This window comes from Corvus moneduloides, chromosome 1 (assembly GCF_009650955.1).
Source record: "Corvus moneduloides isolate bCorMon1 chromosome 1, bCorMon1.pri, whole genome shotgun sequence".
Lineage (NCBI taxonomy): Eukaryota > Metazoa > Chordata > Aves > Passeriformes > Corvidae > Corvus > Corvus moneduloides.
Genome location: NC_045476.1, coordinates 140,303,628 through 140,331,196, shown reverse-complemented (window position 1 = coordinate 140,331,196; position 27,569 = coordinate 140,303,628). Strand labels below are relative to the sequence as shown.

The 27,569-nt window shown below is 36.8% G+C and overlaps 1 protein-coding gene across 1 annotated transcript in view; it reads right to left on the bottom strand.

Moving 5' to 3' along the window:
- Positions 1 to 27,569, bottom strand: part of SLC26A7 (solute carrier family 26 member 7) — a 71,030-nt gene that overhangs the window by 28,576 nt on the left and 14,885 nt on the right. The window contains exons 3-9 of the mRNA XM_032129087.1: positions 24,309 to 24,481; positions 16,569 to 16,733; positions 8,782 to 8,934; positions 7,363 to 7,445; positions 5,655 to 5,802; positions 3,468 to 3,581; positions 157 to 234 (exon numbers count right to left, since the gene is read on the bottom strand). Coding sequence (XP_031984978.1) covers positions 157 to 234; positions 3,468 to 3,581; positions 5,655 to 5,802; positions 7,363 to 7,445; positions 8,782 to 8,934; positions 16,569 to 16,733; positions 24,309 to 24,481 — 914 coding nt within the window. The remainder of the gene's footprint in view (positions 1 to 156; positions 235 to 3,467; positions 3,582 to 5,654; positions 5,803 to 7,362; positions 7,446 to 8,781; positions 8,935 to 16,568; positions 16,734 to 24,308; positions 24,482 to 27,569) is intronic.

Here is a 27,569-nt window from a genome sequence, read left to right as displayed (position 1 = left end):
TCCGTATTTTATGATTTCGAGATTTGTAGTGCCCTGACTATTCTTTTAGCCACTGAAATTAAATAGAGCTGTTTTAGAGGTTGCACTATCTTTCCCTGAAAGAAACTATTAGAAAATGTTTGACATCTTAATCTTTAAAAAGGATAAGTACCATACCATAGGAAGCCAGTAGAGCAGAGGTCCAATTGCATAGATCACCACAAGAATTAATACACAAGAGATAAGGCAAGCCACCTAAAACGATAAACAAGAATTGCAGATCAGTCAGTCCAACAACAACAACAACAACAAAAGAAATTGTGAAAAGGATAAATTATAAAATATTGTAGACAAAGTCAAGAATCAGATGTTGAAGATGTTAGCTGTTAATGTATCTGTGCATTGAAGATGCATATAATTTCAATTTTAATCTCTGATTATTACCTTTAATCAACTACAGTGAAAACGTAATGAGAGATCTCAGTATCTGTGCTTGACCCTGCTGCCAGCCCACTGATATAGATCAGAGCATCACTTACACACTTGGTTATTCAATGGAACGTGTGTGTGCAATATCTCATCCCAGAAGTTTCTCAGCACCTACTGTCATTCTGCAACTTATTTATAGCCATGCACCCTATATTGTACTAAATAACAGATTTGTCACAGCACTAAGCAAGAATTATGTATGCTATCATTTTTTCCACAAGAGAAGACTTCTAACTTATTTTATTGGGATTAACACTAAAAGAAAACTATTGTTAAACCAGAAACCACTAACAATTTCATGTTAATATCGGTTTATTTACTTAAGAAAATGTAGGCACAGTTTAAAAATATGTATTAAAGATTATAATTAATGCAAGTAATATAAATTCAGAAAAATATATGGTGTAATAATTATACATTTCTTCACAGTATTTATGGTATTAATCTGATGGAAAACTACAGTAAAATTGCACTGTCCTATTCCGTTCTGAGTGCTCACTGAGTACTTCTGGTCTTATACAGTTGAGATTCACAGAAGGTTTTTGACGGTAAGTAGACAGATGCTCACTTTATTTTTATATTGATAATATGTTTCTTTACTAAAATAATTAGGTTTCATTTTAAGAGACGAGTTGTTAAAAACAAAACCAGACAAGTTGTTAAAACACTAGAAAATTAAAGTCATGGTGTACTTAAAAATACCATCAAGAAGGATAGACAAAGTGTTTACAGAAAAAGGGACAGAAAATCTGCTGGTAAAGTCACAAGGAACTTTTCCCTCTTTCTGCTTTCATGAAGAGCAAGAAAAAAAAGTGTTGATTCTATTTGAAGGACACTTGTAGTCCATGATAGAGTTCCTCACTTCTGTTTTTTCTCAGGAAAATATACCACTGAGGAACAAATGGCAAAACTGCATCTCAGGTATAGCCATTTGAGAAAAAAAGAGCTGCTCTGTGCCCCTGAAAGGCTCTCTGCATTTCTTCCATGCCCTGTGCCAAACTGACTTCCCTCTATGTAATTAAAGCAAGGCTTCTTTTTGCCTATGACCTCACCAATATTTATAAGTGATGATCTTCTCGTGTCTTCATTCTGCCTAGACAGCCACAAAGGAGAGGATTAAGTTGATGTGTTGCTTTCCAAGAAGGCAAGGGAGAAATTGTTATGCCTATTAAAATGCTCTCATAGTGCTAACTCAGCCATACTCTGACTTTTAGAGCCAGGCACTGCTATGCTGTGAAACCAATGGATAAACCAAGCAGACTTTTACCATGTGTTTGCTATCTTGAAATCAAATTATAGTGGTTTCTTTTCCATTTCATGTATTGAATAACCTTTTATCGGGGTCTTTGTCTACATGAACCAGAGCCAAAGTGCTCAAATACCCTATGAGCCTTCTTCACATTATAGGTCTGCAGGTTACCTCAAATCTTCCATGGAAAAGCTAGTACAACATGATGCAGTACAACTGCAAATTGTAAAATGAGTACATTAACAGGTTACAGAAGAGAATGTCTGTGAGATGATGGCAAATGGTGTGACATCAAATTCAACTAAAATATATGAAATAACTAATAGCCAAGTGGTAGCTAAAATATTTGCATATAAATACTTTTCCAGATTATTATTTGTTAGATTGTTCATTATGATTAAGTGAGTTCGGAGTACTCTGTAGGCTAATTAGCAAGTATTTGACATGTAGAGTATTGAAGTAAAGCCCTGTATAATTCCTTAATATTGTGGCATCTGCATGAGAAATAATTGCAGGAGATGGTTGAGGAGAAACAGTACCTACGGATTGCACTTAGTCTTGTACCTCATGAACCTTTTCCTTGCAGCTAATGTCCTTTTTACAGGCAACACCAGCTATAAAATGACAATGGAATCATTGAATCATAGAATTGTTAAGGTTAGAAGAGACCTTTTAGGTCATCGAGTCCAACCATCAGCCCAGCACCACCACCATGGTGGTTCACCGTTAAACCAGGTCCTCAAATGCCATATTCACACAATTTTTGAAAACTCCCCGGGATGGTGACTCTGTCAGCAGTCTGTTCTAGTGCTTTACAACCCTTTCTGTGAAAAAAAAAAAATTCCTGATCTCTAATCTAAACCTTCCCTGGCTCAACTTGGTGGTATTTCCTCTTGTTCTGTCACTTGTTACCTGGGAGAATAGCAGTGAACTCCAAAGGGCATAGCATTGATGGCAGGTTGCCACTGAAGGCCCTTGAGTTTCAGAGGAAGAGGCAATGCTGTGGGGGTGCCCCAGCTGGCTTGCCACCTCTTGTTCGCAAGCACGATTCAGACAGATGACGGGCTCACAGGGTCACAGTTACCGTTTTCAGCAATTACAGTCTCCTCTTTCCTCAGTGACTGTAATAAGAACTTGTGGGTTTAGTTTCCTACAGCAGAAAATAGGCAAAAAAAATCCTCAAAAATCTAAATGTCATCTCTCTGGGCTCAGTGTACACTGAGGGATAGGACAAGTACACCATGTCACAAGGCAGAAGCTGGGAGATTACTTGTGGTTTTTTAACAAACAGCTCTAAAGGTTACTTTCATTTTATTTTGGAAATCAGATAGAAGCACTAAATTAAACGTGATTTTTTCCTAAAACTTCGGTTTAGACAGTGCCATTAAATCCATTAAACACCATTAGAGGGCACTTTTGTTACAATGCTAACAAATTCACATTAACTGAAAGGGCTTTTATGTAGTTTTCCGCAGTCTGAAAACACAACTCCTAACTTCCTTGCTGCCACAGACCTTACAGTTTATATTGAATGAAACATAAAAATTAATAAGAGGGACCATTGTCTTTCCTAGGAAGACATCGCTGATTGAATGCAATTTAATGCAGATTGTTAAAAATGACAGGGCAGAGTCATTCTCAGGACAGAGGAAAAGGGAGACTGGGGAAATACAATGGATAAATCAGTACAAATTCCAGTGAGCAGAATCACAGCTTTAATTCTCCGACGTACTTTACTCTAAGCTGTTACCTGTGTTTTGGCTCCTGTACTGTATAAAAGCGCCGTCCGTCCCATCGCTGCAGCACTTGGTATGCAAAAGAAAAATGAAGGAATCACGTTGCTGAGGCCATGAGCCAAAAATTCCTGCAAAGTCGTTAAATAGAAGATGGTTTTTTCCTATTGTTCTGTCATTTCAATGCCTCTCGCCAACATAGGAGTCCCCTATGTAAATATTAGCAATGATAAAGGATGGACACATTTTTGAGGGAAGAAAATCCCATAGGTGCATGAAAAAGGATTTCTCAACAGAATATATCTTCTCACAACTTAGAACGATAGAATGATAGAGCTGTTGAACCAGATTCATCAAAAGCAGAAGGGACATTTTGTTCACAGAATAAATGCTATTGCTACGTTTTGAAGATGAAGTTCAACCAAAATATTTACATTTTGATCCATGTCTGCTTTTTAACTGGCCAGGGCCCCAAGTACTGGTATCTGGAAACTGTCCAGATTGTTTCTGGTTTATGACTCACTGGAAAAAGACAGCCACTGATTTCTCTTTTTTTAGAGCACGTTTTAGTGAGAGTGAAGTGTGGTAGCCACATTACAGGCATGCTGTGTTTCATCACAAATATATTTGGTGTTTGTTCACAGTCAAAATGCAGACATGTCTGAACAAAGATTTGTAGAAGAAAAAGTGGAGAAGCCACCTTGAAGAAGCCAGTCTAAGAAGAACAGTGTTTTTTAAGGAAGTGTTCCAACATGGCCACCCAGCATCACAGAATTTAAGGAGCATATTGGTCTGATGAGGAAAACATGTAGGAAAAGACCTCAGAGTGCTTAGGACACAAACGATGCTGTATCCAGCCAGGAAAACACCAGCTCATGAGTTTGTGTTCACAGCACAGAACAGCACCCCTGTAAAGCTGGCCCAGCAGTCTCACACACCCACGAGCCCCCATGCCAAGCGCTGTGCCTGGCCCCTGAGGGCACCACAGCCACAGCCCCTCACTGCTCTCCTGTCATGGAGGTTTTGCTCTTTTGCTCCATTATTTGATGCAGACATACACAGAGTTTCCAAGACTTCAGTAATGAAGCTGAGTAAAGTACAAGACTTCCAAAGGTGCAGAAAGATCTACAGGTTGCTGTGTTCCATGGACTGCCTTGAAACATAGCAGCATGTCACCCTGGAGTCTGTTCTGCACTAAGTTCAAAGCATTCTCCCTCTGCTCCATAGAAATGTGGCTCTGAAGCATCAGCAGAAATTCATGGCCCAATGTATTCAAACTGAAAAATATTATAGAGAACTGAATAGACAAGAATGTTTTCACTGTGTTTTCCAATGACATAAGAGTTGTGAAGGTCAGGAACAGATGCAGCAAGACCAGCCTGTCTAGATAGGGTGTCCAAATAGACCTCCAGCTGCAAAACAGTTCTTCATTCAACCCTATGTCATTTATCTCAAACCACTTAACAGAAAGGTGGAGGCAGCATTTTCAGCTCACAGTACTAGTGCCAGCTCTCTGAAATTGAGCCTTTCTTACCACAGTGCTTGAATTATCGTCTCCATGGATTTCCAGCTGGCTTGGAGTTACCCACCCACCATGACAAGCAATGTAGTAGTGTAGAGATGTTCCACTTTTATTTAAGCATGTCTTCTGCAAAGTGGAACTCAGAACAGAAAGCTCCTATGGCTGTAAATTTGGCAGCACCCTCTGAACTCACACAGCTTCTTATATACAAATAAACCTTCATTTTGGGTGAGACTTCCACTTTGCAGAAGTATAAATAATTTCCTCTCACAACATCAGATAAGTCCTGGGGCTATAAGTACCTGGTTTTGTTTTACAGTTGCTTTGTTTTATTAATTGGTGGCTGATTTAACATCATAACTTGTCTATAAGAGCTCAACTGCCAGAGGAGAAGTTGTCTCATCTGAGAGCAGTGGAAAATGCACTAATATCCAAATGCTGCACTGAATGTAGCCCTACAAGATTATCCTGAAGGATGAGCTTCCCCAAAAGGAGCAGTTCAGCCAATGAGGGCATTCTGCAGAGACAATTTGAACAAGTTTTGGGTGTTACAGTAAGCACTAGAAGGTGTCAGGATGCTATATGGAAAATAGCTTATCCTACTGGGCGTTCATCTATGATACTTTCCCCAAATGGTGAAGTGATTTCAAGGCTCAGTGACACTAAGGAGAAAGAGCTTTACCTGGTTGTCATCCACAGTGTATTTAAACTTTTTAGCAGAGCCTTGAGCAAGAGCTAGTGAGGCTACATAACCAACCAGTGCCACTCCAAAAGCTTCAGTGACTACTTCAGGCAGGACACTCATGGGTGGTGCTTTTGGTGATGGCAACCTATAAAAAAAAGACAGTAATTTTTGCAAAACTTGATACATAGTTTCTATATACCTGCAATTCATGCAAATACCAGAGAAACAATCTCTACAGGAACAGCTTATTTTTGTGTTACTTGTAAGGTGACATTTTTCAATATTTTAGGTTATTAAAATCTCCATCTGTTGGGAAGAGCAGAATAGAATTTGTAGAAGATGAAACAGTTTCAGATGGACTATTCAATTTGAAAACTTTAATTTGAGAAATTATAAAGAGATGTTGATAAATTAAGTTCATGACTGACAAATAAAATTAGCAACCATTTACTAATTCTGTAATGTTCAGTAGAAGAGACTACTGTATATTTTCTCTTTTTTTTGATATAGTTGATTTTCCTGTAAAGTTAAATTTAAATCTTTAAAAAATTTTGTATTCCTGTTGGTTACTGACAGTACGGACATTTATTCCATCTAATGGGGGTTGCAATGAAACAAGTTATGAACCAAACCACCCCAGATTGTCTCTGAACTCTTCAAAAAGACTTTGGTCTTTCCAGAGCACAAATCACACCGACTGAAAACCAAATTGTGCTCTTAAGGTTTCTGATGTCCTCCACTGACAAGGCAGTTAGGTATTTCAGGTAAATGTCTAAAAATGCTCAGGAATGATCCAGGCTCTGTTTCTATTTTTTCAACACTACTTGTATGAGGTTAGACAGAAAATAAATTCCTGATTAAAGCTGCAAATACAGTTTACCTATTCATTACACACAGAAGGGGCACACTTAGCCCTGTTTTAGTCTCAGATTCATAGCATGCTCTGAATACTTAAAAAGCATTTTCTTTCGCAGAAATGTCCCTTACTTTATTTCTTTCAGTGCAAGCTGCCACACATGCATTCCTGCTGTACTTTGTGACATTTAGGGAAGCACTGCTATATCCAAGCAGGAGATTACACAACAGCTGCTCTCTTCCATACCAACCTGTAGAGTCTGAACATTTTGTCTGACAACTAATCTAATTTCTCTTTCCAGTTAATTATATTGGATTTTTTTTTGCCTTCTTTTCAAGGTCATGGAGAAAAATGTATCCCTAACTACAGTAAAAATGTTCTTTTCTAGATTTAGCATAATTAAATCTTTCACATATCCTCAGAAACCACATTTTCTAAAATTTCTATATGGGTGGAGAGGAATGAAGTGTAGTGATCTACAAATCTTACCTCATTGTTAAACCTTTCTTCTACCATAACCCAAGGAAACCCTCAAAAAGGAGGTTGCAATAATCTTGTAAAGACTGTCCTGCCCTCCTGTCATACATCATCGGGTACTTAGTACCTACTTTTTATTCCACAAATCAATAAAAAGCTAATGAAATGTACAAGAATGCATTTTTGTGATGATATCTATGCACATATAACTTGTTAATATGAGATGGAATTGTGAAAGAGTATTTGAGGAGACGGGGAACAAACAAAATAGATTTTTACCAATTCTTATTTCAGAAACTACTTTGACCTTTTCAGAGACTTTCTCAGAAATAAAGATATTTAAAAGCCACAAGCTAATAAAACCAACATTACCCTTTAGGAATATTTCCCACAACTTCTATCCCGTAGATGTATTCCATATCAGCACAGTAGCAAGCAATGGATGTAACAATTATCTATTGATTCAAACAGAAAAAGATGTTACATTTCTGTTGCTTCTGACACGGTCGCTATTGTTGCTGTACCTAAGTACATGGCACATACATTTATCCTTAAATCAGTCCAGTAAAACAGGAAAGTATTATAATGATTTATTTTTTGCATATGTGGAAGAGTCAAAAGAAACTAAGATTTGGACACAGTAATGAAATGAGACTATAGTGCAGTTTGTACATTCCGTGTTAATGAAAGAGATTTGTATGACTCTCTGTAAAGCCTCAGGAACCTTGGCAATCAGTGTCCGAAGTCCCTCTATTCAGCATGTGCCCCAGAGCACTGCCATTCATGTGAGCAGCTTAAAGTAGCTCATAATTGAGGTGTTCCTGATTCAGCTGATGCTCTCTGAGCACATCTGATCCAGACTGGCAGTGTTGACTTCAGCACAAAACACAGCAGATATGTCTGCCTCTTATGTTCTAGCAGGTATGAATCTTGCAGAGGGAGTGGAAAGTTTGACCCCGAGGAGATTCAAACTCATTTCCTCATATTTCAGATGAGATGAATACACAAATCACAATAGAACAGGTATGAGTTCCAGTCTGCAATCCTTAGTACCTGCAAACCTTGCTGGTACATTTTATCCAATATTTTTAAAAAGGTAACACTGAGACCGGGACCACACTTCCTCCTTTTCCAGAATTTTGTCCTTGTAAATTTTTCCAGTAAAAGAGTAATTGCGATGATACACCCTAAAAGACAACTATCCTTCATACTTTGTATTTTCTTTTAGAGGTCTAAAGAAAAACAGAAACCTTCTGATGGTGATCTGTTGCCGATCATTTGACTACAACTTAATCCTTAAATCAGGGGTTTATAATGCAATTGCTAATTTCAATTTTGTCTATACCATGTTAAAGGAAAACTGTTAGTAAAATGATAGAAAGCAATGGCATAGCTATTTAACTTTGTTGTAGATAAATAACAAGCAACATCTAAGTCACAACTACTCAGAACAAGACTTGCCTGGAGTTATAATGTGCCAGTTACTTTTAATTTTCTATTTCAAACTCCTTACACTTCAACATTCTAGGCTTCATGTTCTTGTGATTATGTAAAAAGTACTGAACATATGAAAAATATTATACAAATTGGGACTGTATGTCATTTCTTCCTTAATTATTTAGCCATACTGTTTCCTGTTCTTACAATTAACTTACAGCCATGAAAATCAGCTGTCCATTTAATAAGTGGCAGGTGTGGGTGTGGGTAACTATAGACAGCACAGTAAACTTCAGCAGATTGAGCTACTAAAAGCTTTGTAAGAAAAAGCCTGATATATAATTTTGTACTTACCAAAAGTAGATCGATGGGAAGGACAACTTTAATGTTTCTCTGAAATTTCTCATTCAGTTCTTTAACCAGAACAAGCACGACAATGCTCAGCAAGGAGAGAAGTAATGCCTCCAACTGAACTGATCTGATATTCTCAAACACATAGGCATAAATCTACAGTGAACAGCAAATAACAATCACATGTCAAAAAAAATATATTCTGGATCACATGCTATGGCATCTTCTCACAGCTTCAGACAAATAATCAGTGACAGCTGAATCAATACTGCAGGAGCTGAGTCATTGGTCAACTTCTTGGCCTGTACTTTAGATTTTACAAGGAAGGAAATCCACAAATTTACTACTCCTATGGATTTTTGAAAACACACCAAAAAAAAAAAAAAAGCAGCGAATATTTGTATAAATTAACATTTCTATGGGTAGAAGAAAGTGATAAAATTCCAATAAATGTGATATGTTTCCTTTTCTTATTCAGTCTCATTAAGTTCAGTGAGATAAATGAGTGCCACATAAAAATTTTGAGAAAAGATTCTTGCACAAAGGTTTATTTGTAGTGGACATAGCATAAAACATCCACCAATTCTAGTAGTAAAAGTTATTTCTGAGAAAAAAAAATTAAAAGACAGAAAACAGGGGGAAAGAGAAGAAGAGAAAAAAAGAAAAGGGAATGAAAAATGCAGTAGTGGCTGGATGGGAAGAGATGCAACAGGAATCTTCCAAGATGAGCATCCTCTTCAGGGCATCCTCTGCAATCTGTGGGTCGTTTTTCCAGAGTAATTTCAGCAGGCCATCCTCAGTCTCCCCGCTGGTTGCTCTTACCCCTTTCACAGTGCTCCATGGAGCATGCTTTGACCAGGTCCAGGGGCTGCACACACTAAATGGCTGCCAAGCTTGCATACATATGTTATTGGTGATTTAAATAACTAAAGTTATCTGTTTAGCCCAGTTTATTTCCTTTTCTGCTGACTGCAGAGCTAAAAGGGAAAGAGGACACCAGGCCAGAGCTATGGAGCTGTGAATGGGAGGCCTTCAGCTTTTCAGCAGTTAATAAGTGCTGCAATAACCTGTAAAACAAGTTAGAAAAGTATAGTTGGATCTGTGATGAAGAAAGGAAATATGGTGCTGAATTGTAAGGAACATGGGGAATAGAAATATGGAACAGGCGTAGAATGAACAACAGTGATGAGCAACGGGGTATTTGATGATGAATACAATGTTGTAAGTAACAGACTCGGAAGAATGCAGTTGCCTTCAAACCAGCACAGATGACACAGTGAACTATAATTTTGCCTCTATGCTGAATTTGTGGGTTCAGGAAATAAGGCATAAATCAGTATGATAGCAGATTAAGAGAAAGTAATGAAAAAAATTAGAAGTTTGCTGAAACAGTTAGAAGGGGTGAAGAAAGAGAGAATATCTATCCTGATAAATAAAGAAATAATGAGATCTCTATCACAACTTATTTTCAGGACTCCTGAAGAAAAGCAACAGTCTATTGCCTGGAACAACAGCAAGCCATAAATATGGATACAATACATATGCTTACTAAAGCTGTAGGGGAATAAACAAGGTAGGCTCAATCCCCTGACTTCTGCATTTAAATTCTGGGAACTACTGTGCATCCTGAAATATAAACCATAGAGATAACAGAAGTTAAGATGTAGGATGTAGATTTAGACATCATCACAAGTAACTTTTTTTTTAAAACCCCGACATTAAGGATAATAAAATCAAGCAACTGGGGCTTGAAATAATAATAATGATATATAAAAAAAGGTGTTTTCTCCGGCAATGATTAAGAAGACCACTAAAAAAATCAAAAGTGACACTTGTAATTTTATCAAAATAAAGATTAATAATTTTCTGCTTCAGAGAACTTATATTCAAATACATGTATAATACTAACAAGTTTTGACAGTCTGGAGCTTAAATACATATATTTATATTGGACAGGAAAAAGTACTAGAGAATTATCTTAGGAAAAAACCCTGTTCTAGCAGAAAGGTAGTCAATATGATGATAAAATTTATTTCTATTGTTCTGATTCTGGCACTCATTGAAGAGGTGATGCTCATATTGAAGAATGAGTAAATTAAAATAACTTCCTGATTTTTTCTCTCTGAGAATATTTTCAAAATCTAGAAATGGAAAAAAACCCAATCTAAATTTCGTTACAGAAAGGTAACTTCCTCATAAAGAGGAAAAAGTAGTCCAGTCCTTTGAAATTTAGCCCTTAGAGTTTCAATTAAGAATGCACAATAAAACCCAGCAGAAACATTTCTCAGAAACCAGGAAAATATTTTAAAATCAACTTGTTAAGTAATGTGATCTAGAAATGTCTTAAATCTGAAGAATGGCAATTAAACCACAGTTTTTAACCACATATTGCCCTACTGTAATCAGACAATATGTGGATTGTATCTTGAGTGGCTTGGAACTAGGCTCTGTACCCATAATTTTCCAAGAATGCATTTTCAAGAAAGGACAGGACTTGGCTCAGTGCCCAAGCAGAAGCTGTGATTAATTATGACAAAAGGAGGCAATCTGGAAAACTGCCCACAAACTCAACAAAGAGTGAGCTAGATCTAAGGTGAAGTGGCAAGAAAAGGGAAGAAATGGGTTGATTCCTACTTGCTGAAGTGAGAGAGATGTGATTTGTTTTGAAATGAATGCTGTCTATTAAAGTGTCAGCATTAGCTATCTGTGTTCATGGCATTAAACCTAATTTTCCTAGACAAAGTGAGACAAAAGACTGAGTAAATAAATACAATTTTAGTGAAGAAATATGCACAAGCTATAATTTCCATCTTTCAAATTGACTAAAAAACTTCTATTGACACATTGACACTTCCATTTAATTTTAAAAATATATATCCAAATCTTGTAAACCTTTGCCATAGGTTTTTCAGACTTTGCAACAGAATCTTTATATGAACTGCCTAGTACATCCTTTGGTGTTTCTTTTGAAATCGTACCCTTCTGTATTTAGTCTACATCAGTCAATAAATGAAAAATAATGGAACTACCAAAACTTTGTACCTCATTCGAATTCAGTAGCCCAAACAGCCCTATGCCCAAAGCGTCTGTAGTACACTAAAACAATTCTGGCAGTAATACATTAATATGAAATTAATTACTGCATTAGACTAAAGGGCTTTGACTGACTAGTTGATTCCTGGGTAACCATTTTCTGAAAACCTAAAACCACTCAATTCATGATATGACCAGTAAAGCAAGGAGACCCTTTCACAAGAAAGAAAGAGCATGTGGCTCTTAACATGAATGCAATTACCATATATAATAGACATTTCTTTAAACTATAGATTTTACATGGTACTCTGTCCAGTCAGTTACTGTACTTAGCCAAGATCAAACTATAAATCCTAAGTACATAAAGCTAAAACTTGCAGTAGCATCTGCATCTGATTCAAAAGAAGTATTTACAAATGTTTTAATCAAAAACATAATTATAAATTCAGAATTTACCATATTTTGATAATGCACTCACTGAAATAATTTGGAAATTATCCAGCAGAATTTAGCTTGATATTACAGTGTATGAAGCAATCTTTTTCATTATATAATTTTAAAAGTTTTTAAAATCAGCAATAATATATTAATTGAGCTGTTTGCCTCTTGTGCTTTTAGCTTTACTGCTAGTTTTGTGTAAAGATTCTTAATGGAACCTATCTGACAATATCATAAGCAATCAGTGGACTTTTTGGTAATCAGTGCAAATTTGGACCTAAGTGAAACAAGAAGTATTCCAGCTTTGCACATATATATACAGACATTGAATGTTCCTTTTCTCGTGGGAAACCAGCAGTTTCGAGTTCCACCATATTTTCACATACTTTCATAGGGTGATATTGAATGTTGTAGTGGTTTATATTCTAGAAAGGATGTGTATTTGGATATAATAATGAAACGCTCTGAGTTGGGTTTTTTAGTGTATACATGAAACCCCAAAAGATTAGCCCTAAAATAAGTATAGAGGCTGAAGCAAACAAAAGAATTAAAGGAACATGCTATTTAACAAAATGCATTTTAAGAGTGAAACCTCATTTCATTTTAAAAAATATTTCATTCTGATTTTTTTTAAATATGTCACACTGGAGGGAAAATGTACAGGCAAATATTGTAAACTGTATAAGTAACTGGGTAAAAAAGGGGTGAAAAAAAAGGACTGATAGCAGAACATGAAAGTTTGGGATTTTTTTCAGATAATTTCAGCAAAACCACACAAGGATTTTGCAACAAACTTGCAGCATGGCCACAAAAGACGCCGTTTTGCAAAGCAAGTTTCTTACATTGCAGTTCATTTTGCAGTATTGTATTTTCTCAGAAACGTGTGGAAAGAGAAACATATCTATACATAAATAAAGAGCAAATACATGTATGTTCTTCTGTTTTCAGATGCTGAGTAAAACTTGACACTTTTCTTGTCCCTTGTAAAGTTTGCTCTCACATGCAGTATTCCCTCATTATTTTTCTTCACCTTCACTTTTCCCTTTCCATTTGCAAAGTACCAAGTGGTGCTGCACTGTGCAGCTCAACTGAATTGTGACAAATTATGTACAGGGAAAACAAAATTTAATAAGTTACGTGAACTATGTGTAAACACAAAAATACCACAGGCTCAAGGCCAGTGTACTAGATTTGTTCTCCATATGCATAGTCCCTTTCTACGTATTTAACCATGATCTCACATGCTATAAAGAATTCATTTCACTGGCTTGCTATACTTGCAACTCTCCTATCACACTTTATTAAACATTCTTATTCTTGCTTTGCCAACCCAAAGGCTGCCTGAGGCAAAACTTGGCTTTGTGAGTGGGAGGTGTTTTGGAGTGGACAAAGAAAAAAAATGTAAGCAAAAGTACCAGTCTTTGGATTTCAAGGATTTGAAGTAAAGAACATGTCCAGAGAGATGCCAAAGTTGCCTTTCACTCTCTAGATACATGTGCAAACTACTTTATATCTAATTCATATAATTTTCACATAAAACTACAATGACAGAAGAAAATTATTGTTAAAGTCTAGCTCTGGTGTTTCTGACTGAGATACTGTACCTTCTTAAGGAAACTCATAAGTCTGAATAGATACCAGAAACATTTTAAAACATTTATGTAGTAAAACTGCCCCTTTTTTATTATTCTTTCAAGTTGTACAGAACAAATTTTTTTTTGGTAATTTATTTTCACACAATTTACAGAGCAATTCAGAACCTTAAAAAAAATCAGGAAAATTTTTCTTTGGAATGTGTTCAGAGGGGTTTGATTTCAAAAGAGAAGTGAAAGGCAAAGAACTTGTTTCAAATACATTAAAAATACAAGGGATAAGGGAATAGATTTCTTTCAAAGCATTTGAATGACCTCATTTATGATATCATGAGCACACCAACGTGGAAATATTTCTTCATATCACTGCAGTTCTTTATTATTGCTCATAATGTATATTCTGATTATGCCTTGGCTGCAGTACTTAACACCAGTCATCTCTACAAGATGACAATATTCCTATATGTAAGTACAGTCTCCATGGAAACACCATGAAAAAGAGGCTATTCACATTTTATATTAAGAATCATTTATGAAAAGGTTTTTAAATAATAAAAAAAATTAATATGTGAAGAATCATTTTTAATAGTCTCATAAGCCAACTGGCTATTCATAGAAATGGCTATGACACTTTTAGGTATGTCTCTGCAAGATAAATGGATAAATTAATTGTGTTTATTACATGCCCCTAATTTTCATTAATAAATTGGTCCTGTAAAAAACTTACCAATTTACTATCCATATGAAAAACTGCCAAATTTATAAAATACTATGAAAAAAAAAAACATTCTAAAAAGCAATATCTTCTAATCAAAGAGTTCACATTAGCAAATTTCCCAAAATAATAAGAAAAAATAAAGGACACAAAGACAGTCAGTGCTTTTAAATAAGGTGTCCTAATTTAGTGGCTGACTGGATGAAGTCTCACTATCAGTGCAACTTAAATATCACCTCAGCAAGTAAATACAGTTTTACTATGAGCAATGTATCATTTTGGCAGGGAGTGTTGTAGTACGAATAATGCCAAGAGATTGTGCTCACAGCACCTAAACTCAGGGCTTGCTGGAATAAGTAACCATCAAGAATATATTCATGTCTTTTGTGTAATAAGATTATACAACTTTGCTCTTTAAGGTTTCGGCCAAAAGTATGTACTTTCTGAGGGCTGTAACCATGACAGTGGTGGTGGTGCATCACCCCCTGCCCTTGACCAAACAGCCGGGCGGTGACATGTCCTTGAGCGCACCAGGTGCTCTCCCGTGATACAGGTGGGAGCAACACTGTAACAGCAACATCCGCTGTCCGGCCCAGGTGGAGAACAAAGGGTGATCAGTCATCCCCTGACAGCCTTAGAACATTCCCTACCTGACCTGGAGCCCAAGCAGAACGGCACCATTGTTGCTGAAGTTTTGGAAACAATTTCCAAGTGTTTTGGAAACTCCAGTAGTTGCCAGCGTGGGTTATGGCCAGGATGGAAACTAACTCATGACTAAAGCAAATCACCTTGTGACAGAGGAGTCCTAAGTGAGTCCCTCTGAGCTCTTCTGGGCCACAGTGGGCTGTGCCATCACCTCCCTCAGTGGGGCACCTCTCAGAGCTCATGAACCCTCAAGTCTGCGATTCTCAAAAGACCATCACTTACAGCGAGGCCTGGGCTGATACACAGACATGCACATACTCTTCGAGGTGCAACACCTGCCTGTTGAGAAACACTCAGGCATTTGCCATGAGTATTTCACTGAAGCCAGGGGGAATTTTTGATAAGCACCTTTACACTCACAGACTGACATGTATACATCTCTGCCTGTGTGTGTGAGTGTAAATTTACTATGGTGTGAATGTTGTTACCATGGAACTGTAATTAAGTCTGTTATATTTATTAAAAATCCCATTTAATCACTTCATAAATGTTAAATTACTCAGTGAAGAAATTCTGTTAAACCCTTTGGCTCACCTTATCTTTTTGTATCCATACCCTTTGCACCCTTACCCTTTTCAACCTCGGTCTCCATGCAAACCATTCTAAGTTGATACTAATGCAATTTTCCTATGAATGCTTCATCCTTGGAGTAAGTGAGTGAACCTTGCCACTGAACTCTGTTAGAGTCGCACTTTCATAAGTTCGTATTAAGCTCATACCTGCTTTTGCCAATGGTGATTCTTTAAGCAGCCTAACTGCTCATTTGCAACAATACTGCATGAAATGCTGCATGCATTTTATAAAAATTACCTTAAAGCTGTCCATTTGCTGTGTTTATGGCAAAGTAGTATCATGTCATAAAGTAATAAACAACATATCTAGAGTAATTTTTGCATAGGAGATGCACAAATCATGGGTCACTTTCCTTTTACCACAATCATGGTCAGATTTCATTCAGCAGCATATGAAGAAACTATGTTGAAATTTATGTTTATATTCCTTCCATGTGCTGATCCAGAAAGAGATTACCCTCCCTGTATGAGTGTATAATGGCTCAGAATAATAAATGAAATTATTGAGGCCCTAACACATCTATTTTAAATTAATTACTGTGCCCATTCCTGCTAGTTCTCTATCAAGTTTTTCCAAATCTTTTCTTACTAACAATCAAAGCAAGATGAAGGCTCATCTTCTGTTCATTCACACATGTGTATAACAAATTCCTTACTCTTACACAGAGACAAATAGCGTTGTTATTTAACAAAATGATAGCTAATGAAGTAACCCATCTCTTCCAATGAACTCACATGAAAAAATGCCAGTGGTCCCGATATATATGGCATTTTCATTCCCAGCAGATACTTCACTTGTGAAGTCACAACATGTGTAGCTGCTCCTGTTGTCATCGCACTTATCACGGGTTCTGTTAACAAGAAAGTGGCACTGCCCAACTGCAGCATAAACATCGCTACCTAGAAGGCAAAGGCAGGAGGATCAGCAACTATAAATGCAGCTTCTTGGTGATAGGACAATGAGCCAGAGTCCTTTTAATAAATTATAAGATAAATGAGCTAAAGGTACAAAGCAAAAGTCCTTTGAAGGACAAATGTAGCTGAAAATGGAACCCACTGAAGTTTTGTGGGTTTACCTGCACTATTTTACTCACTAGTTTACCAGACTCTAACACTGGTTTGGTAACAAAAGCAGACTCAAAGAAACTCTTAGTATTCTCTCCTGCTCAAATACGTGAGCACGATAAACACCATAAAAACATCAACTCGACACTGCAACACGAAGTACAGCAACTCAAAAGTGGGACTGGTTCTAAGTCTCATTCCTGCTCCACTGCTATCCAACCTCAATGGGCCAAGGGCCATATCTTGCCCCAGCTTACTGGTTGCCATCATGTCACTATCAGGATTCCCAACATTAGTAATTTCAACAGATACCAAATTTATGAGGTGCTATGGAGAGTCTTGTGGTGAGACCTCTAATCCAGGAATTTAAACTACAGTGGAATCTACAATTATTGTAGGTACTTCGTAGGCGTACAGGACAAAGTATTATTGTGTTCAACTGTTTTCTCCCCTTATCCTGGACTTCAAAGAGCCTTTCCCTCCGAAGTATGAGATTTGACAACTCTGAATTCTTTCAACAAAGTTGTCACATGACTACAGTTGCTGCTGTGGTTTACGTAATGTTTAATGCTTTTCTGATCCACATTAAGTTACATTGACATTATCTCCCCTTACAATGAGTTTTGCAGTTTCTTATTTCTATGGTCTTTTGCATTTGCTGTTCTTCTGCCTGAAAAGTTGCATGCTCTTGGCACAGAGTTGTTTGTTACCATATTTCCTAAGAGGTTAATTTTGTGTTTATCATACTAAATATCATAATTTTGGAATATAATACAGTCTCCCTTGCTTTTTTGTTTTGTTTTGTTCTGAAGCTAAAAGTATCATTTTCAGATGATATCATTCTTTATGTCTGAACACCATTCATTTTTTTCACCATAAAACTCACCTGTATGCAGTGAGCTTTGAGCATAGTACCACAAAAGAAACAAAAATACCAAAATAAGTGGCTTTTAATTTACTACAAAATCTCTAGTGAGCAATTTCCTCTTCTATTTGAGAGATTAAATCTGAGATTTTTCTTCTATTTCCCACTAATAGCATGTAAATTGCTCTGTACTATGAGCAATTGGAACATTGATTGTCATTCAAGATTGGACTCCAATAATGATAATTACTGCATACCCTCAGTGGGTAGTAATTTATTTAGTCAGGCCTAAAACTGATAATTACAAATTTCAGATATTTTGTTTAGCTGTTTGTTCTAACAGTGTGCCTACTAATATATTTAAAACATTGCTCACAGTAGCAAAGTTCAATAAGAATTAAATTCTCCCTTCCCGGGTGAATTTTTGTTTGTTTTCTAAGATCAGTTTCTATTGTCTCAATGTGAAATTTCTAACTGTGTAATAGCTTAGCTTCCAGAAAATTGGATGTTTATTTAGCTTTGGAATCTAAACCGCAGAGACAATTCTGTGTACTGCATAATGTCACAAAGAAGTATTAGTTACTACTAGCATTTCAGAGAAAGTTTTTACTGTGAGTTACAGGAAAATAATTGCTGAACTTAGAAACTTCAGCATCACTCTCAGATTTACTTATTTATTTTTACTTTTTTTTTAAATCATCATTTTAAGAGGATGCTTCACAGGTACTAACTAAAAGATCACATTTCAAATATAGATTTTATTGGTTGCTTGTAACCGTAGGCTATGTAAAATACATGCAAACCATGAGTATGGTTTCAGTTAGACAATTTCTGTAGCCACTCAGTTAAACAAGCAACAGACTACACTTGGTCCCCCCTCCTTATTGCAGAAGGTAGCTCAGGACTTCCAGAAATAAAGACAGTTCTTCTTCATCATGAACATCCTACTCTTTATTTACATGATAGCTAAATAAATATGATGTTCACCCATACATCTTCCATGGAGAAGGTCTAACAGTGAAGCAACCAGAACAGAAAACATCCTGGGTGGAGGGTGTACTTTTCAGCATAAGCTGGTATGGGAACCTCCTGTAGTCCTTGCAACATGAGTAATGCACAGAAACCGATTAGATCATGAGGAGGCAAAAAGTTTTGAAACAAGCCTCCCAAATCTAGTTCCATGTGAGTTTTCTTGACAGATATACTTAAAATTACGCAAGCCCAGCTTGATTCTACAATTAACCCTCCATGCTGGGCAACAGCCATGTAAGTTTGGCTGCCACTGCATTTTGAATAAACACCATTTGAAACTGAGTTAAGCTGACACCACACAATTGCATTACATTGCACTATGTCATAAAATCTTTCACCCAGTAACACTGACCAAAATGTAGAAAGTTCAATATTCTTAAAGAAATGTCTAACAATCTGCTTTGTCTTGGCTACAGTTGTGATGCTCATTTTTGCAGGTCTTCGACTTTATTTTCTGGTATATTGTATGATTTCTCTTCCTTCCTGATGCAGACAAATTACAGAGAAAAGTGACAGTGAAGTGCTAGAACAGAAAATTAAAAAAGAAAAAAAAGGCAAATATTTTTCTCCCTTATTTGTAGTAATACTGGGATTTTCTTGAAGTGTAAAAGAAACAAAATTTTCACATATTTTAGAATTGTATTCAGAATTTTTAATTTTAAAAAACTTCGTTCCTAGAGAAGAAAAGCATATTTCAGGGAAAGGACATGCACAATATAAAAATGGTTTGAAAGGCACTTGGCTATTGGTTATTTGTGTGGCATTTTCAGTACATAACAGCATAAAAAAAGGCTCATTAAGAAGTAACTTTCTTGAGATTAATTTTGCTTTCACCAGCTATACATTCTTGAATAAACTCACATAAATTGAATCAAGACTTTTCAGGGAAAGGAGAAAAAATGAAGAGAAAATGAGGGAAAGCAGGCTTGAGTTAATGCACAGTAAAGGAGAAAAGATCACAGAAACAAGGTATACAATGAAGTGATTAGACATAACTGGTGGAAGGTGTGATTTCTAAAAAAAATAAATAGAAAAAAAGAAGTACATTTCAAATTGGAAGAAAGATAATACTAAGGGAACCTTTTCTTGCAGCTGTCTTTACTGTTCCATAATTTTACACTGAGAAGTAGAAGAGAATGGGAATTCAGCCAGTAGAAGAAAAATGAGCAATTGCAAAAAGCAAAGCCCTCTATGTTCATTAATTCAGAACCTTTGGTTCTTGTCCACTTTCAATACTTTCTTCCCATGACAACATGCTCAGTTTATTATTATTATTAAAATTCCATTCAACATGTAGTCAATTTAACTTCATGGCCAGTAAAAATTTTTATCACTTAACAGTTCTTTGGAAATCACTAACGTCAAACTTTCTATCCACAGAAATCGAAAGACTGATATCATTTTACCTTCTGCACAGATTCAGTTTTGGAGAATGAATTTTAAGCCCCTCAAAATGTCACTGTGCTGGAAGGGGTTTTTTCACTATTACAGCGAACAAAAGTGGTGGTGCCCTTTCTGATCATTTGCTGCATGGGGCGGGTAGATGAGGTCAGACGTGGGGAACATCTCTTGGAGGGAAACTGTACAGACTGTGAGCCTCTCAGTTAGTACATTTTATTCGTTATCTCAAAATCAAAGGTTGCAAAAGTGAAGACATCTATGGACCTTCCAGACAAAACAGACAGACATAGTTCAGCCTGACTGAGTTGCCAATTTAAAACTCTCCCTGGCCTGTTTCAATAGACATCTAACTGGTAGATCAGTAGGTTTTGGTCTTCTGAGTTGAAGCTCTTATGTTCATTCTGGGTGTCTTGAGGGTGTCTGGTAGCCTCTGATGGTGTGCAGATTGGACTTTCCTCATTCCAGGACCTGAAAAAGTATTTTCTATATTCTTTCTGTACTAACACATGGTATGCTCGACCATAATTGTGGGAACCAGAGCATCCACCCAGCCCACTTGTAGTTTTCAAGATACAGAATATGAGCCTCCAAGAAGGTATTTCCACTTTAAAAGAAAAATGAACTTTTTTCCTGGTTATCACTGTACAATAGACTCATGTTTTTACCTCCAGAACTATGTGTAACATAGAATAGTGCAGCATCATTTTTCCCACAGGGAAATAGAGATTTGGACAAGAATATTGCCTAACAAAAACACCCTTCTTATTCAAATGTGCTCCTTCGTTATTAAGCAAATTGATAATAGACTGTGTAAATTTGTTCTCCTGAAAACCAGAAACATTTTTATTTCCAACACGGTATATCAGAAACTAATTACATTAGTTTTTAAAATACAATAGATGAAAAAATTACCGATAAAAATGTCTCAAGACTGGAATGCAATAGGCATCTATTTCTCATTTACAGAAGAGTAGCCCAACCGAAGTCTATAACACTGTGGTCTTAAGAGAATAAAGCTTTTTTCCTAGGGTAAACTTTTTTTTTCTCAATTTGATCTGCAAGGAGCTTTCCTCTATTAATTCAGCAAATCTTAATCTTGAATTTCAATTTAGTGTGCTAATATTTTTTTAGAGACACATATATTTATGCGAGTATTCTTGCACATATAATATATTACTAGGGAAAAAAAATCTTACCCAAAAGCTCTTTTGAGGATTTTTTTAATGTTATAAAGGGACTATCCAATTTAATTACAAAATTACTCTACAGGTATCTGTTATGTTCCATCATTTTCTCTCCCCATCAATACCTCTGAGGTATTTAATATCAGGGAAGAATTCTATTAAGTTGATTTGTTTTCCATACCCTGTTTTTCCTTATAGAGTAGCAGCTACGCAAACATTAAAAAAAATCTTCATTATGCCTTCCATTATGCCTGCTTTTAAAAATGAGATAATGAAAGCATTATATTAAATGGTTTTGGTAATTACAGGTTTTATGTTTAATTCTTTTCTATTTTAATACTATTTTATCTTCATCAGAATGCCTCTTAATATAACTAAATATCTTCCCTCTTTTATGAACACTTCCTCAACATTAGATTTCAGAAGCACTTTAGGACTCTGAAATATATTACTTAAGAAAAACTTAATCAGCTAAGCCCCAAATTTCAATTCTGATAAGCTCTACCTGTTCTTGTCTTATGATCAGAAAACAGTTCTAATTTATTTCATGTCTGGATGGCGCTGAGATTCACAGAGCCTGCTCAGAGTTTGCCTCACACATAAATGCACAGTTGTGGTCTGTACTAAACACAAACTAGCCAACAGCAGTTCATCTCAAGAACATCTCCCCCCATGCCTTCCCTCCATTACTCACTATTTTGTATGTTTTCCCTTGTTTTATAATATTATTTGCTGTTTAGAGTACTTAGCCAGGCTACTGGGAAAAAAGTATCAAATTGCTTTTTAGGCCGAGGGTGTTCAGCTCTTTACCTACTCTTCTCAAGAACAAAACAGCTGCTTTGGCAAGGACTTTTCATCCTTCATGTGGAGGCTGCCCAAGGTATGGATTAGTCACAGCATCCATTGTTTTGTGCAATTAGTGGCTGGTTAGAGAGCTGCATTTTGACTGTTTTTCAGAAAAATTTAAGTCTTATAGTAGATAACATAACCCAGGTCTGCTCCCTTCCCGGAGCAGTACCATCCCAAATAACAACTACACTGAAAATACAACTTCTTTTTGTATTTCAGAATGTCTTCAATGAAAAGCTGTTGCCTCAAATGCTTCCTGTCCCAGAATATACATTAACTCCAGGCTATTAATTAATTTCTAATCTAATCTGATAAATAGAAGAAGGTGACTGATTTAGCTCTCCATTAAGAGCACAATGTGCCCTGTCACCTTCTCTGGGGTTTGCAGCAACTGTTAGTTGGGAGACTGGAATCATGATGAGAAACATAGATTCCCACACTTAACAGCACCTGGGAAGATGGCAAAGTTTAATCTCAGCCTTGATCCAGACTTTCACCTGCGTATCACAGTATTAATAGCTTCAAGGCACTTCTTTAGGAAATAAGTATTTTACTCTGGTCTCCAACCATTAAACACACAGAAAGGACTAGTGCCAGCACAACAAGCACCACCTGTGTTAATATGATTCTATTGCAAGTGACATTGTTGACCTGAGAGAGGAGTCCATGCACATGGCACAGTTCCCTACCAGACCTGCTCTGAAGATGCAGGGAGGATTTTGTAGTTCTTCTCATTCCAGTCAGGATTAAACAGGACATAGGCTGAGATAAATCAGCTGATGCAATTGAAGTCATATGAAAAAGCAGAACTTTTCAGGATGAAAGAGTAAGAGGTCTAGAGAACTTACACATCTAATGGGATTCTACAGCCACCAAGCAAAATAATTTCTGCACTGGATTTTGAAGTGAGATCAAATGAATGCAGGCACCAACTTCCTGTGTGAGGCATTTTGGCCTCTCTGAGGATGATGTAGGAGATTTCCAACCTGTGAGCACAGGTCTCTTGCATGAAGATCTGCATTCATGCTCTGCTGTTGCAAGCACCCTGCATAAGATGCGGTGCTGTGGTTCACATAGTGGTGCACTGGGACAGCACGTGCAGGCACAGCCACGCACAATCTGCATCAGCTCTGCTTTCCGTGTTGTCTGTAGGCTGTCCCTCATGTTCCCACCCCAAGCCATAATCCACGAAAAGAATCCTGGTCATAAACCAATAAAAGAATTATAAAAATGCAACAGAAATAACAATGCTTCTTGATATTTCCTGGTGACTAACATTAAGTATGCACCCCAGTTCCTGCCAAGCACACAGGCTACTGAAGATCCCATTATGGGCTCCTTTGCTCCTCCTCTGCACGGTAGAGGCATCCAAAGCACCAAGTGGAGGGGTCTGGGTTTCTTTCAGGAGCCCAGGTACCCAGGAGTTGTTGCAATATTGCAAGCTGGAACATTTCTTCTATTTTAATATTTACAAGAAAAGAGGGAAGCTTTCTTTGAAGACCTAAGCAACTGGCAATGGATAAAGGAACTTGGCCCTTGTGGCCAGAATAAGAAAAAAGAAGAAATTTAAAAGACCTCTGATCATTTGAATAAACTTTAGAGAATCATTTGAAGACATCTGTTTTACTATTTCGCTTTAATGATGGGTGTGTGAACTCCAAAGAGAATTTAAAGTTTTCCCTACTGTTTTTAATTATTGGATATTGTATAGTATTTCTTTTCAAGCCAAGGGCAACAGAAAGCCTCAGGAATATGTCAGTGCTTACCAGGAGCTGATTCATGTTTATTTCTGAAGGAGAAGGAAAGGGGACACCAGCTGCAAGTGAGCGTTATATTAGAGCTGACTGAATGTGGTTTTTGCTTCATATTGTAACACATTAGGAGCATGTATACAGATAATTACTACATCTCAACAAAAGAGTAGCAAATTCTTAAAGCACATTAATTTCATCATTTATGACCATTGAACCAGATGTTTCCATTAGTTCTTCTCAGAGAAGTAAAAAAAGTATTATGAATGTCACAGCTGTTGCAAAGGCAGAACATCAGTAGCATACAGAAAATGTGATCACCACCAACCTGAATGATTCCTCCTAAAAATGAAACTGCTGCTGCAACTCCAATCCTCTGCATTTCAAATTCCGACAAACCCAGAATTCCGGAATTATTGTTTGCAGTGAAATTAGCTCTGACTGAAGGAACAAGGCGCTCAACTGCATTGGCAGATATTAAGGAAGTTAAAGCAAAAGTTCCTGCAAAAAAAGCCACACATTAATCACCAATAATTGTATATCTGTCTGTATTCATCACTCATGGTCTCTTTTTCAAAATAGTCATTATAAGTAAAAGTGCCATTTTGTATATTCCTGTCATCATAAGAACAATTTTTAAGGTAATTTTTCTATGTAACACACATTTCTTCCCATAAAATACCATTTATACAGGCAAATTAAATATAAATCCTTTTTTTTTAGCACATTCGTTTAGACAGGTTTACAAAAGAGATTCAAATACAACAATTTACAATGATTTCAAGTTATCAGAAATGCTTTTAACTCACCCTGGATGTGATCAAGCAGCTATTTGTCTTAGAATCCCAAGTGTTCACCACTCAAATTTCTAGGGCAATTAATTCCCACTATATATAGCACCTAGCCCATTAAATAGTATCTAGCACTCTAATAAATGGAGGCAAATTATGAGAAAAACATTTATTTGCTGAGAGAGGTATAGCATTTTTAATAACACAAAGATAAATGAGGATGACAATTCGACATTGAAAGACGCAAACATGCAGAGCTATTAGAGTGTAAGAAATATCTTGCTATGTCAGAACAATGGCCCATCTTGCCCAGTACTCTGTCTCCAGCTGTGACAATCAGAGCTGTTACCCGGGGAAAGCACACAGGCCTGGCTGTTTCTGCAGGCCATTGCCCTTATTGCCAGCATCCATAGCTGTTGTGATAGAGAAGTACTTCCTTAGCTGGCCTTTTTTGATTTTGTTTGTGGACTAGAATTCATGAATTTGTCAAAGGCTTGTCTGAGCCAGCTTGTATATCTCCCTCCATAGTGTCCTCTGAGAGCAGGTTCCAGAAGTTCACCATCTGCTGCACTGTTTTCTTTAATCAATACTTTAGAAGTCTTTTAAAGCGAATTCTCTTTGAACTCGCCTTTTTTCTACCGCTGCAGGACCTGGTGAACACAGTCCTACCCTCACCTTGGCCTTCATAGAGTAAACCTCACAGCATGAATTCCTTGGGAACCCACCAGGGATACTGCCACCCTGAAAAATGACCATAAGGTCCAGCCTTTTGCTTCATATCCTTCAACCAATTCATAAAAGGACTTTCCTTCTATCACAAGGGCAACTTAGTTTCTTTAGTAACCTTTGGTATGGAACCTTATCAGTAGCTGTTTGACCATTCTGATATCTTATAGTCAAAGTATATCCCTTCTCCATGTGCTTGTTGACATTCATACAGTAGTCTAGGAGGTAGTGAGGTAGGATTTTCCTTTACAGAAGTCACATTAATTCCTTTCCAGCAGGGTCTGATTATACATATCTTTTTTTGTCCCATCCCTGGGAGTGTTCAAAGCCGGGTTGGAAGGGGCTCTGAGCAACTTGATCTAGTGGAAGGCGTCCCTGACCATGGCAGAGGGGTTGTATCTTTAAGGCTCCTTCCAACCCTGGCCATTCTATGGTTGTAAGATTCTATGACTCAGTATTTTTATTTCTGTTATCAACAGGTCTGCAGTTCCCAGGACTCCCTGCAGAGACCTTCTAACTACCCTGCAAAATTATACTGACAACTTGATAATCCTGTGGCCTTGCCACAGAATGTCCCTGTTACCCCTTTGTCAGAAAGGTGTCCTATCGGTGTACTTCTCATTCTTCTGATTTTGGTGTATTTATAGAACTTCTAACTATCAGTTTGATCATACTCTCTGTAGAATTCTTCAAATTCTTTTAGCCTTTTAATACTCCTGCACAAGTTTGACCTGTCACATTTCATGGCTTTCCCACCCACCTCATTTAGCCAAGCTTTCAATTTTTCAAGTGCCATTACACACTGTTACCCATTACAGTCCCCTTAATTTGCCCTTGAACCATGAAGGGGTGGGTTTTTTGATCACATTCCCTTTTTTTATCTAGGCCTAAAATACATTTTCTTCAAGAAACACTCAGGATAGTTTTAAATATTTTGCTTTTCAGATTGCTTTTTTTTCCTTTTGGCTGTTCTCTTATTTTTTTACTTAACCCCCTTCCCCCCCCCCCCCCAAAAAAAAAAAAAACCAGTTTACATAAAATTAAATTTGAAAAGAGCTTACATAAAATTCTATCTTAAATCAAAGACTTGTATGTGTTACTATGACAGAAAAGCTGTCTGACAGGATGGTTCAAAATCAATTATATTTTAAAAAGTCATGAAAAAGGTGTAGGTGTTTGTTGCTCAGGTGGGAAATCTTTTGAAGTAGATCAGCTATTTCAAAGAAGAGGCATTTCAAATGAATAAAAGTTGACAGAACAGGGCCATTGATGGATTTTCCATTTCATATTAACATGACTGCCTTCACTAACAAAGGGCACTTTTACAGCCTGTGTACATATGGAGAGCATCACAGATCTTACCGAAAATTCTGGTAAGTGATTGTCTCCGACGTACCTAAGGAATTACAGAGCACTTGAGGCAGGCAGTATACCTCCTACACACTCAGCTACACACCATGATGCCTTAACTGAGGCTGGAGGAACAAGTGCATGAGACCTTTCTACCGAAAGGATCAACAATATATGTCACACAAATTTATTAATTAAAAAAAAAATACATCAATGCAAGGAAACTGTTTTGTTACCTTTTTTTGAATGAGGTTAAATTTTGAAGTAGAGACCTATGAATGGAATAGGTTTCCACACCAAGGACCATGCAGAAATCTGCAGACATGAAGCTGTGGAACTCAGTAAGTTATTTTCTGAACAGTATTCCCTCCCAAGGATAAAACGTCAGACTTAAGAGCTTCTGCTTACCTATTCTATCACCTGTTTTCATTACTAGAATTTATGTCAGCCAGATGCTTACTTATCTACTTTCCTACATATGATGGATTCTTGTCTTCTTAATAATCTTACACCAACAAACTTCTGACAATACACTGCTAAATTTTTCAGTTTTGAAACAGCTTTTTAAAATAGGCTAAAATTTTAATGAGTGTACTAATCTGTCTCTATTCAAGAGTAAAATTCATTTCCCAGATTCTAAATTTTCACCTTTTTTTGGAATGCTTCCTTTTTAACATGAGTTGAGTACAGTCCCTTACTCATACATATTAAGACACTAACAC